General features: G+C 42.0%; 1 protein-coding gene across 1 annotated transcript; it reads left to right on the top strand.

The window, feature by feature from the left end:
* The first annotated feature begins 1877 nt into the window (after window positions 1–1877).
* Window positions 1878–17870, top strand: mcm2 (minichromosome maintenance complex component 2). Its single transcript, XM_071512807.1, has 20 exons — window positions 1878–1906; window positions 3435–3628; window positions 4549–4721; window positions 4940–5067; window positions 5662–5800; window positions 6601–6698; window positions 7244–7365; window positions 8044–8251; window positions 8466–8600; window positions 8902–9093; window positions 10072–10165; window positions 10451–10529; window positions 10786–10957; window positions 11162–11288; window positions 12007–12119; window positions 12914–13081; window positions 13657–13731; window positions 14455–14637; window positions 15302–15457; window positions 16316–17870. Exons 1-20 carry the CDS (start codon window positions 1901–1903, stop codon window positions 16424–16426), a joined length of 2673 nt encoding a protein of 890 aa, XP_071368908.1. The 5' UTR covers window positions 1878–1900; the 3' UTR covers window positions 16427–17870.
* Window positions 17871–18330: the final 460 nt, after the last annotated feature.

The raw sequence follows: 18330 nt of genomic DNA, 5'->3' as shown, positions 1-18330 counted from the left end.
TGGCCATTTTGAATTTTGATACCAATGAACGGATTAGCAAGTAATTCCCTTGTGAAATATTTATTTATTTGCTGCACTGAAAACTTTGCGTTGTGATTTACTTGTTTTTTTTTGTTTTTGTTTGTTTTTTTTCAGATGGAGGAGCTCTTATGTTGTTTTGATACTGTATATGTGTTAATGTGTTTGTTTTATTACATGCTGTTAAAATGCAGGGTGATATTTGAAAGGGGCAATGTTATGTTGAATGAATGATTTAATGAATGAACATGTCATAAATGAAAATGATGATTATTAAACTTCAGGTGTTGGTTTAGTCTTTTTCTTTTCCATTCAGTGCATTATACATTTTTTTTTGCCACTCTACTTTTGTCTTGCTCGGGTTCGCTCTGCTTCTCAACAGCATCCATACTGCTTTTAAAATGTAAAGACAAAAAAATCTAAAAAGATTTCCCCCATTTGAAAAATGTGGCACCCACTCTTATAAAATTATGGATAACACAAAATTTAAACATACTTTAAGGATAATAGCTGGCTTAAATCCTTGGTTAAAAAAAAAGAAATGACAACACTTATGCCAACTGTATCCTTTAGAAATATATTGAATGATGAACATAAAGTAAGATTTTTTTAACTTACAAAATCAATAGGCTATACACCAAATTAACTCTTCATATGTAATATGTTGACTTGATGTCAACATAGAGACATTTTTTCAAGAATTTTACAAGATTTCTGAGGACATTGATTAGCATGAGATCACCAATCAATTGGCTTCTCATGTGTGATCCTGAAGTGCAGAAATTATCTTCTCTCATTCCTTTTCCTCCCTTCCTTCCCTCGTTACTTCCTTGTAGGAGGAGAGTGTTTGGGAGAGAGGGAAGGGAGGAAAAGAGGAGGAATGAAAAGTTTCGGGATGTGTCCCTCCCTCCCTCCTTCTTTCCTTCCTTGTGGTGTAGGAACTTTTTTTGTGAGGCAAAGGATTAAATGAGAAGGAATTAAAAGTTATAGGATGGACCCTAGTTTCTTAGTGATATAGGCAGAGTATCTTTGTTATGGGAAAGTGGTAGTGAGGAAACGAGGAGTAATGAACAGTTTTGGGACACACTCCTAGTTTCCTTTCAGTAGCAGGGGAATCTCAGTCAGGGAGGAGATGAAGTGAGGAGAACTGAAAGGTTTTAAGACAAATCTCTAGTTTCCTTTTGGTAATTTCGTTGTTAGTGAGGGAAGGGAGGAAGTGTGGAGTAATGAAAAGTTCTTGGATGCTCCGATAGTTTCCTTTCAGTAGGAGGAAAATCTCAGTCAGGAAGGAGATGAAGTGAGGAGAAGTGAACAGTTTTGGGATGCTCCCCTAGTTTCCTCTTAGTACAAAAGTAGGAGAAGAACATTAGTAAGGGAAGGGAGGAAATGAGGACAAATACAAAGTTTTGGGACGTGGCCCTGTAGTTTCCTTTAGGTAGAAGGAGAGTGAGGGAAGAGAGGACACGAGGAGCAGCGAAACATGTTTGGATGCCGCCCAAGTATTCCCGGGAAAAAATATCACGCGAGATTATAATAAACTCCACCCTCAGCACAGCCTCCAACCCATGCTCCAACCATGCTAACAGAGGGGTGGGCTTGTTTTGCTTTGCGGCCCGCACCGTTTAAATTCACAGGCGTTACCATCTACTCAGCTGAACAAGCTCCACTCGCCCTGTGACTGAAACCAAACGCACTGCACACCCGGTCCCCGCCCCCTAAACCACACTGGCCAATTAGAGAAGCGAAACGTCAGCCGTACTCGTTGAATATTCATGAATTTTCGCGGGCTTTGTGAATCACGTGGTCGTTTCGCGCGAAAAACCGAGTCCCGGCAGGAAGAAGTTGTTGCTTGGAAGAGGCAGAGAAAGACAGACGTGAAACAATGGCGGTGAGTGAAAATGATAAAATCCAGACAGAAACATGACATTTTGAGCTTTTATGTAGTCACTGAAAGAGGTTAAAAGTCAAATTTGATCTAATATATTTCGGTGTTGTTGTTTTTTTGCCTGTGACGAATAAAGTTTGACATTTGCACTTTGTGTTGATCACAACATTGACAGAGGACCAGAGTAACGTTAATTCACTGATCAGACGATTAACGTTAGAGGTTGCTTTTGAACACTGGATTTAGACTGAATTGGGAATATATTTGTTAATCTATTGTATTTTACTGTATTTGCACAAGTGAAGATCGTTGACATGAATAGTTACTAACTTTGTTACGTCTGTCATCTTGCCGTATTCACCAACAGTTGCCACGCGGCTATTGTGCTGCTTTTGCTAGCTATGTTAACGGTGAAGTTTCCCAAAAGGGTCAATTGCACTAAATGTAAATGTTTATGTGTAACGAGTCTATTCCAGAGCAGATAACATAATAACAAATAACGCTACTCACTGCAGAATAAGACAAAATCCGCTTAATTAACGGAAACTGATAACATTCTCCAATCCAAACGTCACATTTCCTAATTTTGCCAGTCATATAGGTTTTTAATTTTTACCAACACAATAGTTGATCCTAATTCTGGTTAACTAGGAGTTAAAGGCAAAATTCACAAGCATTTGGCTAGTTACTGATAGCCACCAGCTCCATTATCCTCTATATCCTCTATAACCAGGTTTCTTTGAGCTCTCACCACATGGCCTCCAGCTCTAGTTACCTATATTGCTATCTTTTTATTATTGTTTCTTGGGTCTCTATTAGTTAAGACCCATTTCTCCATGATTATTGTGTCAGTTAGTCTGATCTGTTACCAAGTTAACAGCTTTACTTCCTGGGATTCACAAGAAACATGAACAAATATTGCAACGGAGTACAAATGCAGAGTTTTGTTCCAAAGTGAGCCACTCATACCTTGAAAAAGTGACACCTCTTTATACAACACTGTTTATACCATAAAGTTAAAGAGTTGCTGTTGTTAAAGAGTAGATGGTGGGTGACAGAATGATAACACACACAGAGTGGATCCTCTGTATTTGGAGATACTGAGTGATGAATTTCACGTAATGAAGCACAAAATAAAAACATTATGGGACTTTTTAAAGGACAGTCTGCAACTTCTCTGGTAACAAAATGATAACACTAACATTATAGATTACATTTCAGACTTCAAAGAACATACATAAACCGCACAACACTGTCATTCCTGTTGTGTGTGTTTATGTATGTTCTTTGATGTCTTAAATGTTATCTTTGTTAAATGTCTGACTCTGTGCTTTTACATGTAAGGCAAATTCCTGTAAAGGGCTAAATGAAATCTGAAATTTGGAATCTAAATCTGATTTCAGTAGCTATTGAATGATAAATTTACAGGCAATTGATTATTTTGTTTTTTGTCCAAAATGGGGTGTATAGTGTTTTGGAAGTGAACTCCTCAAATCCAGAGTAATAATCCCGGTGCGTTGCCCTCTCGCAGGATTCCTCAGAGTCGTTCCACATGGCCACCAGCCCCACCCGAGGCTCCAGGAGGGGAGACATGACCTCCAGCCCCGGGCGAGACCTGCCGCCCTTCGAGGACGAGTCAGAGGGGCTGCTGGGAGAGGGGCCGCTGCCCGGAGAGGAGGAGGAGGACGGGGATGGAGAGGAACTGATCGGAGATGGGATGGAGAGGTAAGGGCCGAGGGGGGGGGGGGTTTGAATTTGAACTAGACTCCTCCCATTTGTTTCTAGTGTCCTTATTCATATTTTTCATATTTTTTTAGTCTTGTGCTTTTTGTGTTCCTGATCACATCTCTAAGTAGGATGAGAGAAAGATCTGAAAGCAGAACAGGCACCAAGAATTAAGAATTATTTATCATTATTATTATTGTTATTATCTAAATACTCCCTGGGTGATCAATGAGAGATGCTGTTCTGAACCTTTATTTTGAAAAGGGTCCTTGACTTGAGGATGAGAATGAATGAATATTTTGTAGAGAAATGGGAGGTTATGTTTTGAATAATTTTTGCCATCAAATGAGACTTTGAATTTTGACTTTAAGCTCTTATTTGTTGTACACCTGTGAAGGTAAGTGAATAAAAGCAACATACAAACTGACTTATACATGTTTTCATCTGGTTCACTCATGTCTTTTTGGTCTATCTATGTTGTAACACTATTTGTCCAGCAGATGGCGAGACAGGTCTATTTTAAAACTGCAAATCTGTAAACTCTTGACTGTATAATCTTGATCATTGTATCTGGATCAAAATGATCTCATGTGAAAATTGTTTAACAAATGGAGTCAAAATCAACAAGATCAGTCTGATTCTGGATTGCAAAAAGAGGGATTAGAAAATCTGTATAAAAGTGATCCAGATTAAAAGTTTTTTTAAAACTGAGCCCAGTAGGCTTTCATGTTGTATCATATTTGGGACAGTCGGGAGGAGAGATCATACCTGGATGAAGAGCTGTACAAACGGTCTCTCTCACCCTTCCCTCCTTCGTTTCCTTCCATGCCATTCGAGTGTTAGAAAGGGTTTGGGGCTTCATAGTGATGAGCTGAGCCAACTCTCTCTCTCTCTCTCTCTCTCTCTCTCTCTCTGTGCAGGGATTACCGCCCGATCGCGGCCTTGGATCAGTACGAGGCGGAGGGCCTGGACCTGGATGACGAGGATCTGTCGGAGCTGTCGCCCGGAGCCAGGGCCGCCGCCGAGGAGGCCATGAGGAGGAGGGACAGGGAGCAGGGCATCAGCGGGCGGCTCAGGAGAGGACTGCTGTACGGTGAGGAGGCGGTGGAGGGGTGTTTGTGTCAGGGAGCAGGGAGGGAGGAAGGAGGGAGGGGCGGGTGGATGTGTGTTTGAGGAAACTGCAGGACGGCTCAGCAGGGAGGAGGCTGCTTTATGGTAACAGCAAAGACAATGTGATCTCTTATGAAGGCCGACACCTTCTTGTTATTAAGCGTTATTAGTCATTTATTATTACTGTTGCTGTTTTTCCAGACAGCGAAGACGAGGATGACGAGCGGCCAGCGGCTCGGCGAAGGCGGGTGGCCGAGCGGGCAGCAGAGGGCGGAGAGGGAGAGGACGAGGAAATGATCGAGAGCATCGAGAACCTGGAGGACATGAAGGTTCGTAATGCTAATACCATTAGTACCGTAATAATACACCTTACAGCTATTAGTACTGCTACTACTAAAGCCTTAGGGACTCGAAGGTTTGTAATACAACAACTATTGGTATAGTAATAACACATATACAGCTATTAGAACCATTATTATTACTGCTATTCTTATTAAAAACAAATTCATGAGGTATAGTAATTATAATACTGCTGTGACTGCTACTACTGCTTCTAATAATAATGAAAGGCATGATAGAGCAGTTACAACCTGGAAGATGTGACTGTAGAAATAATCCTTAAATTTTTCCTGTAATACAGTGACAATAACAAAGCCCAATACTTTGTTTGCAGGGTCGAATCCAACACACTGCGCTTTGTTCTTCTGCTGCGGACTGATTTGCTTTTTTTAAAGAAAAGTTACTTTAAAATGAAATGTTGACTTTTCTTAACTCCACACATATCTAATTGTAGATTCACTCTGTGAGTAGGTGTCAATGTCAGATCTGTAGAAGATAGTGTAGCGCTCTGGACTGTAGCAGCTGGAGAGAGAGTGAGTTACTCCTCCTTTAACTTTGTCCCCTGTCCCTCCCTGTCCCTGCAGGGTCACTCGGTGAGGGAGTGGGTGTCCATGGCGGCTCCCAGGCTGGAGATCTACCATCGCTTCAAGAACTTCCTCAGGACCCACGTGGACGAGAACGGCCACAACGTCTTCAAGGAGAAGATCAGCGACATGTGCAAAGGTAAGCTCCGCTCACAGACTTGGTCTAAATCAGTGATTCTCAACCTTTTTCACATCAAGGACCCCTAATTTAGTCCACATTAGGGCCACCGACCCCCATTTGATGAGATTTTGTCTCACAGACCCAAATCTGAGAATATTTTTGTTGTTAGATATGGTTTTGTCTAGAATCCCATGACTCTCTGTATTGTAGAGAGATAACAGTGAAACTATGATCAAAACAGTCATTCTTCTACATTCTCTAATTGTGTTAACTTCTTGTAAATGAAATAATGGAGTGAGGTTTAACAATTCATCAATTTGCTGGGGACCCTCTGGAACCCCCTCAAGGACCCCTGGTGGTCCCCGGACCCCACATTGAGAACCACTGGTCTAAATGTCAGAAACCGTGCCGTGAAGTGAAATTTAAATGACATAAGCAAAAAAATGTTGTCATTAGGGCTTTTTCATTTTTATTTCCCTTGTTTTATGCATCATCTGTTGTCTTTTAGATTCTGTTATCCTATCAGTCCAATTAGTTTTTTCTGTCTTGCGCAAATGACTCATTGCATCTCTTCTTTCTTATTTTGTTGTCAGTTCACTTCCCTGTTTTATCACTCTACACCTACACCAAACTGAAAAAAGCCTAAACTAAACGAATATGTGTGTATACAAACACAACTGAAATGTGGTTAAAGGCATTTGCGGATCAATCATTAGCCGTCACTTCACCTTACAAATGGTTTTACGTGACTGTACTGTGTTATGATGCGTCACTGACATCAGGAGTGTTACTAACTTGCATCCTAACCTGTTGTTCAGAGAATAAGGAGAGTCTGGTTGTGAACTATGAAGACCTGGCAGCCAGAGAGCACGTCCTGGCCTACTTCCTGCCGGAGGCTCCCACTGAGATGCTCAAGGTGAGTGTGCTGTCGTTCTCTTTGTTTGTGAATCGTAACGAACATCCTACGAGACTGTTGTTATGTTTATTTAACCTGGTAGTCCCGTTTTCATCTATCTTATGATTTTATCCATATCCTTTATTACCTTTTTTACTTTTTGTTCCCAAACCTACACCACCTACACTTATGATGACCGAGTTTCCCCTCAGAGATCAATATAGTTCATCTAACCTCACCATGAAAAACAAAAAAGTTGGACACAAACATAAAACTGTGTATATAAGGTCCTACACCTAGTAGGTCGACCCTGTATTGTGTAACTATTTTGTAATGTGTCAGTGCTGATTAAACAGGTCAGATTCCTTATGCATCCATTGTACTTATTGAGTAAAAGAAATTCTGATGAGCAAGATTTAATCAAAATCACATGAAGTGTATATGCTGTGGCCTGTGAAGGTTTCCTCTCTTTGGATGCAAACAATTAAATAAAACTTCAGTATTATGAAAACCACCTGATCCTGGCCATGAAGGTGATTGTGAGTCTGGTTGTGATTGTCTGTCAGGTGTTTGACGAAGCGGCTAAAGAAGTGGTGCTGGCCATGTATCCCAAGTACGACCGCATCGCCCACGAGATCCACGTCCGCATCTGCAACCTGCCGCTGGTCGAGGAGCTGCGCTCGCTCAGGTAACACACACACACACACACACACACACACACACACACACACACACATTCTCTGACGGTCTTGATGGCTCCTAAGACAGTGGTGCCCAAACTGGGGTGCAGGGACCACCGGGGTCCTTGAGGGTGGTCCCTAGCAAAGTGAGGATTAGTTTAATTTCACAATTATCATTAATGGAAAAATGTATGAGAACGACTGATTGGTGAAGAGAGTTTCACACTTTTCACCAACAGTATAGACAGACAACAGAAATCCTCTCAGGTGGGGATTCCTGGGACAAAATCTGTATCAAATGGGGGATCTGTGATCTAAAATGTCTCTACATGGGGGAACCTTCACATGAAGATTTTGGGGAACCCCTGTACTGAAGCATTTACCAAGTAGTCATGATGTTGTGGGTTCAATATTATTTCCTGTCAGTAATAACAATAATCACTTTTACTCATATAGCCCTTATTTTAAAGCAGATTTTATAAAGTGTTTTACAAAAAGGCATTAATACAAGGAAGGGAAATTTACTGTATAAAATGGAGATAAACATTAGGAAACGCAATCTCCACTGTGTACAGAATTGGACAAAAATATAAATTCAATTCAAAATCATCCTGTAAAAGCATAATAACGCACATAAAACAAATCACCACAACTACAAACTCCCCTCCTTCCCTCTCCCTCCTCAGGCAGCTCCATCTGAACCAGCTGATCCGGACCAGCGGTGTGGTGACCAGCTGCACCGGCGTCCTGCCCCAGCTGGGCATGGTCAAGTACAACTGTAACAAATGTAACTTTGTCCTGGGACCGTTCTTCCAGTCCCAGAACCAGGAGGTGAAGCCGGGCTCCTGTCCGGAGTGTCAGTCCCTCGGGCCTTTTGAGATTAACATGGAGGAGGTGAGAGGAAATGCATTTCTGTGTGTTTTTAGGTATTTAGATGATGCTTCCTCATCCGGCAGGGAGGGGGTTCAGTCCAGGCTGTTGTGAGGGTTGAATTTAGAGCTTTGTCTTCAGCTGATAGATATGTTGTTTTTTTTCCTCTCTTGTCATGTTTTGACCGATGATCTCTCTCCTGGTCTCTGTGAATTAACCAATCATCTCCCACCTACAGACAGTGTACCAGAACTACCAGCGAATCACCATCCAGGAAAGCCCCGGCAAGGTGGCCGCTGGCCGCCTCCCACGCTCCAAAGATGCCATCCTATTGGCCGACCTGGTGGACAACTGCAAGCCGGGAGACGAGATTGTGAGTTGACTTCAAATCCTTTTGCTTAAAAAATTTACAAAACATTTGAGATATTTTACAAAAGGACAGACCACAAAAAAACAACTAATTTAAACTTTAACGGACATAATATAGCATTTTACATAAAAAAAATTGTAAACATACGTTCTCTCCCAAACATTTTGGGAGCGATTTTGGCCACATATGTAGTATTTTGTGAATAATTCATGGGGGGGGCCCAGAGTCACCCTCGATGCACAGGACCATAATTCCTAGCTACGCCCCTGACCTTAATGTCCGACTCTTTTCCACCCGCCGACAGGAGCTAACGGGCATCTACCACAACAACTACGACGGCTCTCTGAACATGGCCAACGGCTTCCCGGTGTTCGCCACGGTGATCCTGGCCAATCACATCGCCCGGCGAGACGAGGGCGTGGCCGTGGCCGAGCTGACGGACGAAGACGTCAAGGCCATCGTCGCCCTGTCCAAGGACGAACGCATTGGAGAGAGGGTGAGGGAGGCAGACACACACACACACACACACACACACACACACACACACACACACACACACACACACACACACACACACACACACACACACACACACACACACACACATATATACATTTCACATTTATGTAAGACTGACACTCTTTTCCGGAGCGACTTAGAGTGACTGCAACAGTAGAATAAGCTTCAATTCCTAGATCACAAAAACTATAAGCAACCAATATTGCGTGGATAATATCCCTGTCATCCTGAAAAGTTCAAGAAAGGAAGAACTGCTTGGAAAAGAAATAAAATAAGAGTTAAGGAAGAGAGGAAGACATTTTTTTTTTTTGAGTAACAAGATTTGACAAAGACTGTAACTTCAACTGTTAACTGAAGCCGTAACTTCTCAATCATTACAATAGACACACATAGATCAACACAATTTGACACAATTTGATCAACACAAAAATGCTTATTATCAAGCTCCAGACAAAATCCCATCCTTTTAAAGCCAGCTAATTAGGTCAAATATTCATAGGATACTATCAAATTGTAATTCCAACTATTTTCAACCTGGAAAAGAGTTGGTTTTATTCATTTAGCTCACTGTACACAGCGGGGCTTCTTATATCTTCTCAGCCCGGGACCCACATTTTCAAATTTTGGTGTCATCCTTAATTTGGAGCTCATTAAAACACACTGGTGCCAGGAAAAAGCCCTGTGATACATTTTGGGTCCCTTCAGGGCAGAAAAAATGACTGTTTGGTTTTTGTTTTTTTTATCCGCCAGCTGCATTGGCTCTTACATCCCCAAATTCACCAGCCACTTTAACAATTTTACCCTCCAACTAGATTTTTAGAATAGAACAGGATTGAATAATAGATAGAGTAAGCTAAAATACCAGCCACAGACAAAATCTGACAGCATTTGGTTGATGGTTTCATCCTAATAATCTCTGTTCATAACCGTCCCTCGTTTCCTGTCTCATCTGTAGATCTTTGCCAGCATTGGACCGTCCATCTTCGGCCATGAGGACATCAAGAGAGGCTTGGCCCTGGCGCTGTTTGGAGGAGAGGCCAAAAACCCAGGTAGATTAAACTGCTGGCCCTAGTCTGTCCTGGAAAAACTGTCATTTCTGTCTGTTTTTGTTTCCTGGGGTGTTATTTTTTTAATCTGACTTTCCCTTTGTTTTGTTTTCCTCTCTGTTTTCTTGCTTCATATTTTCTGCTTTCTGTGTTCTCGCTCTTGACTCCACCACACACTTAAAGCTCTGGATTAGACATGAAATGATTGTAAGGCAACACCAGGAGGGTCCTCACAGACACAGTAGGCGATGACCACTGACACCCCCCCCTCCTCTCTTTGTCTTTAAGGTGGGAAACACAAAGTGCGTGGAGACATCAACGTCCTGCTGTGTGGAGACCCAGGAACCGCCAAGTCCCAGTTCCTCAAGTATGTACCAGAAGACTAAGAAATACAAAGATAAATTATCAAGCTGATTTGATAAATCCTAAAACAAATGGATTAGATGTAATTTGATATTTTCATCATTTATCACCACTTTCTATCATTTATCATATGAAATAAAAATTGTCATTTAGCGTTTAAGGCGAGCCCTAGAAGGTTAGAAGTTACAAAAATGAACTGATAAAAAACGTGAAAAATCTGAAGCCATGATTTTTAAAATGTCTTTTCTTTCCTTGCGCAGGTACGTGGAGAAGGTGTCGAGCCGGGCGGTGTTCACCACGGGTCAGGGGGCGTCCGCCGTCGGTCTGACCGCCTACGTCCAGAGACACCCGGTGACCCGCGAGTGGACGCTGGAGGCCGGAGCGCTGGTGCTGGCCGACCGCGGCGTCTGCCTCATCGACGAGTTCGACAAGGTGAGCCGACACAGAAACAATATTTTCTACAATTCGTGTTTGTGGTTTATTGAGCAGCGTCTAATTAATAGTAGCAAGTGAATTGTTGTTTTGTTTTGTGAAAATTTAGCCATGATGTAGACAGGAGCAGTAGGGATGAAGCTGTGGGACACACACACACACACACACACACACACTCCTAACCCCGCCCCCTCTCTCTTTCAGATGAATGATGCAGACAGGACCAGTATCCATGAGGCCATGGAGCAGCAGAGTATCTCCATCTCCAAAGCCGGCATCGTCACCTCACTGCAGGCTAGGTGCACCATCATCGCTGCTTCTAACCCTATTGGTAGGTACTGTGTGTGTACGTGTGTGTGTGTGTGTGTGGAGTGGTGAAGGGTGTGTGTTAGTGAAAACGCCAAAAGAGACGATATTTTGTGGCAGTATTCAGTATCTTTATATTTGACCATTTTCATGCCAAAAAAAAAATCAAAATGATTGAGTGTTTCCGTAAAAATCTTATTCTTGTCAGGATGGGAAAGCCTCTGAAACGGCATTTACACCATCATGGGACACTAAAACTCTCCACTGAATCCCGTGATGATGATGAACCATAATCAATATTCATGTAAACTTGTGTCATCTGATAAAAATATCACATTATAATCAATACAGTTTCAGGACGCCCCATAGACAACCAATGCAGTATTGATCAATTCTACAATAAATATGTAATTAATCAAATTCATCATATTCATCTTATCACAGGTGCACGACACTGACTTTTTGATTTTTTTTTTTTAATTGATTTTTAATAAAAGACCATTATTGACCCCATGTATCGGTCTAACTGTAGTGAATACAATGTGTGTTACAGATCAAAAGATGTTCTGTAAATGTGTTTGTTTGGAAGGGTGTGTGTTGTATAAAAGCAGACGCTGTCAGCCCAAGGTGTGTCAGCTTGTATCATTGTGATTGAGTGTGTGTGTGTCATCCCTCCCGTCGCTCAGCAGTGTTTCCTGTCTTTATAAAAAGCGTCGGCATCATGAGTGTTTGTTTCCCTGCAGGCGGCAGGTACGACCCGTCCCTCACCTTCTCTGAGAACGTGGACCTGACCGAGCCAATCGTGTCGCGTTTCGACGTGCTGTGTGTGGTCCGAGACACCGTCGACCCCGTGCAGGTACACGCACGCACACACACACACACACACACACACACACACACACACACACACACACACACACACACACACACACACACACACACACACACACCTCTTCAAGTTACCCTCTGACGGACTCCAGCGTAGAGAAGCAGGATTTATCTTTGTCATAATTTGTGCTCAATCTTTGCTTTCAATTAATGACTCAATAGAAATAATAACTCTTTTCTGCTGAATGCCATGTATAACTATGGTAGAAATTAGGGCTGCAACTATCGATTATTTTCTCGATTAATCAATTACTTGTGTGGTCTATAAAATGTCAGAAAATGGTGAAAAATGTGGATCAGTGTTTCCCAAAGCCCAAGATGACGTCCTCAAATGTCTTGTTTTGTCCACAACCCAAAGATATTCAGTTTACTGTCATAGAGGAGTAAAGAAACAAGAAAATATTCACATTTACGAAGCTGGAATCAGAGATTTTTGACTTATTTTTCTTAAAAAAATTACTCAAACCGATTAATCGCTTATCAAAATAGTTGCCGATTAATTTAATAGTTGACAACTAATCGATTAATTGTTGCAGCTTTTACTGACAAATCCATTTAGTATAGGACAGAGCAATATTCAAACAGGGTGGCTGGGATAAAACTGCAGAATCCCAAGCTTGTTTTTAAAAATATTGAGTTGCTTTCACTTCAAGTCCCAACTGAATTAAACCAAATATTTAATTAAAAGGGATGCAGGATGTTAACTGAGCGCTCACTCCTCTCTTATCCCGTCTTGTGATTGGTTGTTTTTTACCCAACCAGGACGAGATGCTGGCGCGCTTCGTGGTCGGATCACACATCAAGCATCACCCGAGCAACAAGGAGGGAGGCGCCGCCGGCTTGGAGGAAATGGTTCTGCCCAACACCTCGGACGTCCCGCCCATTCCCCAGGAACTCCTCAGGAAGTACATCATGTACGCCAAGGAGCGGGTACGAACACACACACACACACACACACACACACACACACACATTCATTCACTCACAAACTTGTTTAAGGATTTTTAGTTATGTACATCAACATATCTCAAGTGACACTTTGGAAATGGGGCGCTCAGTCAGGGGTCAGTCAACTGAAAAAAGAAACACCTACTCTTAAAAAATGACAGAAACAAATCTTGGTACTTTTTAAAGGACAGTAGGTACCTTAAGTCCAGACTGGATCCTCTATATTTTAGAGATATTTGAATGATGAACTAAAAAATGACCCCAAAATGGATATATATATTATATGGTTATGTTATTATGGCTTCTGCACCCGAGGGCATTTGAGATGATCATTTCTGTATAAAGTTATGGTTTTTATGTCGAGCCCGTGACTTTAAGGTGAGTTTTTATGCTGAAGGTTGCCAAGCAGGGAAAAGGTTCACTGCACTGAACTGTAGCGTTCTGCCAGAAAGCGTTATTCACTCAGCAGGATGTAGTAAGAAAAGGCTGTGACACATTCTTCTCTAGCCCAGCAGTTGTTTAAAATTTTTCGTTTTCTCATTTGTGCGTGTGTGTAGGTTCGTCCCAAACTGAACCAGATGGACCAAGACAAGGTGGCTCGCATCTACAGCGACCTCCGCAAAGAGTCGATGGTGAGTCGTCTGAACTCTCACCTCCACTGCTGCTTTAACATGTTCACTAACCTGCAGAGAGGCTCACTGGGGAATATCAGTCTTTTTCTAAAGCGTGTAAGAACCAGCAACTGTGTGAATAGTGAAACTGATAAAACGGACTTGTCCTGCCCCAACGACAGTATTGTAGATATAATTTAACAGCATTTATGGCAACAATTTTTGTTTAAAACTAAAAACATAGTCATGATCTTTGACCTTTTTAAGTCACAATGAAATGCTGTTTTTTAGGATATTTTGCTGCCATAATTTGACATATTTCCTGTTGAAACAGGATGTTGGGTCGTGATGTAACCCAGTGAGGGATCAATCAAAATTGTAAACCAATGGGATATCTGGGAGAGAGAGGGGCAGTTTTATTTGATGGGAAATTTGATGGTTTTATTGGTTGGAATTAAGATGCACAGTTTCCCAGGAAGTACAAGTAATGTGATTTTGATATAAAAATACTAGAAAATACAATTTGTGTACTTTTTTTGTGGCATTTTTTGTTGAATAGGTATAAATTATGACAGGGAAAATTAGTAAACGAGGTAAAGAGTAATTTTTCATTTCATTTCGTTGCGACTTTAAAGTGCACAAAAGTAGTTCCTGCTGCTTTGTGGGGCAGCACGGACTCACACCTTTAAATCTCACACCTGTAAATGGGGAAAAGTGTTCATGTGAATTCCCTCCTCCCACCAGGCCACAGGCAGCATCCCCATCACAGTCCGTCACATCGAGTCGATGATCCGCATGGCGGAGGCCCACGCCAGGATGCACCTGAGGGACTACGTGCTGGAGGACGACGTCAACATGGCCATCAGGGTCATGCTGGAGAGCTTCATAGACACACAGAAGTTCAGCGTCATGAGGAGCATGAGGAAGGTGTGTGTGTGTGTTTTAACCTTTCTGTGTCCCTCCTCCATGGCACCTGGTGTGCGGGACCTTATGTGATGACATCATGGTAGCATCTGTCTGTGTGTGTGACACATTGTACTGAACACAAAAACTCAGGAACAAAACATGATAGAAGCTTCATACTGACACCACAGGTTCCCTCTACAGAGCAGATGACCTGATTAGAAATTTGGAGCACCTTGCTGCATAAATTTGCATATTAATCAGGAAAACAGATTTTTCTTGGAACTACTAGAGTCTATATTAATACCGCCCATGTGTTACAAACTACAAATATTGGCTAATTAAAGCTTTAATTAGCTTAATTAATGACCTCATTATCATAACTGGGTATGTTTACTATGGCAGGACATTAGGCAGCTCGAGTGCCTCTTGTTTTCTGTTTGTATGTCTTTATAAGGACTTTTTTTTTTTTTTCTCAGCTGCAACAATCTGTTATTTTTCATCTCTTCTCGGCTTTATCTGTATGTGCAAATGAACTTGAGCGTTACAGCTGAACGTTGAACTGAAGAGCTGTGTGACTGAAATCACTGCAGGGCTCAACAGTCCCTAATGCCTCCCGATTGAACGGTTCAGTAAGTTAATGTCTGTCTGTCCCTGTGTGTGTGTGTGTGTGTGTGTGTGTCCCCAGACGTTCGCCCGCTACCTGGCGTTCCGCAGGGACAACAACGAGCTGCTGCTGTTCATCCTGAAGCAGCTGGTGGCCGAGCAGGTCGCCTACCAGAGGAACCGCTACGGAGCGCAGAACGACACCATCGAGATCGCAGAGAAAGACCTGCAGGACAAGGTAAAGGAAGAGAGACGGGCACAGAGGATGAGGATGAGGATGAGTTCAGTTTCACTCTTGTAGGGCCGTGAAAATCCTTTTAAAGTTTGTGTGGATTTGAGTAAAATTCAAATTACGGCCTTTGAAAGTTTTTGAAAATGAATGGATGGATGGTTTTGAAAGTTCTCCCTCTCCCCTCTCCTCCTCCCCTCTCTCCTGCTCTCCTGTCCTCTCCTCTTCCTCCTCTCCTCTTCCCCTCTCCTCTTCCTCCTCTTCTATCTCCTCTCCTCTCTCCTCCTCTCCTCCCTCCTCTCCTCCCTCCTCTCTCCTCTCCTTCTCCTATCTCCTCTCCTCTCCTCTCCTTTCTCCTCTCTCCTCCTCTCTTCTCTCCTCTCCCTCTCCTATCTCCTCTCCTCTCCTTTCTCCTTTCCTCTCTCCTCCTCTCCTTTCTCCTCTCTCCTCCTCTCCCTCTCCTATCTCCTCCTCCTTTCTCCTTTCCTCTCTCCTCCCTCCTCTCTCCTCTCCCTCTCCTATCTCCTCCTCTCCTCATCTCCTCCCTCCTCTCTCCTCCCTCTCCTATCTCCTCTCCTCTCTCCTCCTCCTCTTCCTCATCTCTCCTCGTGCCCTCCTCTCCTCCCTCCTCTCCCCTCTCATCTTCTCTCCTCTCTTCCTCTGTTCTCCTCTCCTCTCCCTCTTCTCCTCCTTTCTTCCTCTCTTCCTCTCCTCTCATTGCTCTTATGTTATCTCTTCTGATGTTTTTTCTTTTTTTCTTTAGTTTTTTGTTTTCTCTCTTCTATGATATAGATCAATAACACTGTCTAGCGTGACTTAATTATGAATAAACATCTTTTTTTAAATTAAAATTCTCCTCTCCTCCAGGCCAGACAGATCAACATCCACAACCTGTCTGCCTTCTACGACAGCGACCTTTTCCGCTCCAACAAATTCTCCCACGACGGCAAGAAGAAACAGATCCTGCAGCAGTTCTAGATCCCTCTAAACCTCTTCCCCCCCTTTTTTTCCCCCCATATTATTGTTTCATGAACTATATTTCGGGACCCAGAACCGGGTCGTGGGCAGGCCTGTTTTTTGGCCGGCAAGGAGAACTTGTGTTTTCCCTCATACTGGACTCCACGGACTCCCATTCTTCTCACATTTGGGCTTGAACCGGTTGGAAAATGCTGAAAGAACACCTGATGTAGAGGGGAAAAATGCCGGGGCGGGAGATTGTCGCGAAATGTCTGATCTGCAAACGTTTCCACCACAAAAACGTTGCGTCTTTGCTCCACAGACGGCTTTAAATGCTTTTGTGACGACCTAATCTGACAGTATTTAATCCTGGCTCTGCAGCAGTGAGAGAGGTGGATGTGTGTTGAAGTGTTTGTTGGAAAAAATGCTTCAACCTAGCTGGTATGAAAAGGCTTCAGCAAGCAGATATATTCTCACTGTTCACGCAGTGTTTCCAGTAGATTCTTTGGTGGTTTGCAGGCAAGATAGATTTAAAGATCCGGTGTTGGCAGTTTATTGTGTCACCGCAAATAAACAAAGAGTTTAATTCCAAAATGAAAACAATCTACAACCGTTTTGAAAGTGGTTTATTGCAAAAATGTGAAAAAGAAAACTGTAGTTTTGCCTGTAGTTGACAAAATAACACTCGGACAAACTATCTCCATATTTTAGAGATTTGAATGGTAAATGTCTGGTAACTCCTGCTACTGTTTTCCTCAGATTGGAATAGAATATAACTCTTCAGATCTATTTATGGGAGATTTAGTGACACAAACGTCTCCTCCTTTTGTTTTTCCTCCTCCATCCTCGTCCCATGTCTGTCTCTGGATCTGCCTTCAGGGTTCGGCTGGTTGTAAATAATTGTACATGTTTGTCTCTGTATCGTTGGAGAGAGGAAACTGCATTTATTATTGATCCACTTAATGCTTCTGTGATGCCGCTGTTACAAGATTGAGGACATTATAAAAACTCGCTGACTAGACGTTTCTATTTCGGGTCTTTCTGCTCGATGCAGCTGTTTGGATGTTCACAGCAGAGTCGGGATTGATTCACTTTTCATCTGAATTATGAAGTGAATTTAGCTCAAAATTAAAAAGATTAGGTGTTTTTTTTTTTTCTCTTGAATCAATACTCAAGAATGAATAATCTGTCAATAACCAATGCGACTTCTGAATTTAGATTATTTGCACTAGTTTAACAAAAAACAAACAAATTGCAAATTTTGGTCAAGTCAAATTTTAAAGTTGAAACCAATAAAACAACAAAAAAAAACAAAATGACAAGCAAACGCTACTGGATTGGATAACAGAATGTAAATGAAAACCGAAACATTGATGGTGAATTGATCCTGGCTCACACACATTGTAAAAAAAAAAAATAAGTCAAAAGAAAATGATTTGTGTGATATCTTCTCCTGTTGGATTCTGGATCCATGTTTTGATATTAAATGTGTTGTATTTGCTAAACGCCGTTCTTAATGTGCAGTTCTTTATTTTATCCCCACTCCACTGTAAATGTTAACGCATGATTTTCAGGGTTCAGGCTGGTGTCATGAAGTCTTGAAGGCTCAATGCTGCATTCAGGTACAGTCACAAATCCTGTAATTCCCACGGGCAGACCTGAATGACCCAACGAATTGATAAACATGACTGGGAAAGTTGGAAATTTCTATAATGTGTGGGATTTAGGGGGCGAAGAGCATCAACAAGTAATGGAAAAAGTAATGCATTTTATAATAGGTGGTTGTTTGGTGTTCAGTGTGAATAATTAGTGTTAGTTTTTTCTATTTTCAGTCTGAGTTTTTAATTGCCATGCATTATTTTTTTTAATGAATAATCTAGTTTATTTGTAAAGCCCTTTATCACAGTCAAGTCTCAAAGGCTTTA

Source organism: Centroberyx affinis, unplaced genomic scaffold, assembly GCF_046629955.1.
Source record: "Centroberyx affinis isolate AG114_WGS23_722 - 3 ecotype Tasmania unplaced genomic scaffold, CSIRO-AGI_Caff_v1 ptg006545l_1, whole genome shotgun sequence".
Lineage (NCBI taxonomy): Eukaryota > Metazoa > Chordata > Actinopteri > Beryciformes > Berycidae > Centroberyx > Centroberyx affinis.
Note: the sequence above shows the minus strand (reverse complement) of the source record. Positions and strands in the feature narration are given on the sequence as shown.

Excerpts from the sequence above, each read along its gene's own strand:
- mcm2 (XM_071512807.1), top strand. Across the intron at positions 7,366-8,043 it reads GAGGAGCTGCGCTCGCTCAG|GCAGCTCCATCTGAACCAGC; the intron begins GTAACACACACA and ends CTCCCTCCTCAG. Across the intron at positions 10,530-10,785 it reads GCCAAGTCCCAGTTCCTCAA|GTACGTGGAGAAGGTGTCGA; the intron begins GTATGTACCAGA and ends TTCCTTGCGCAG.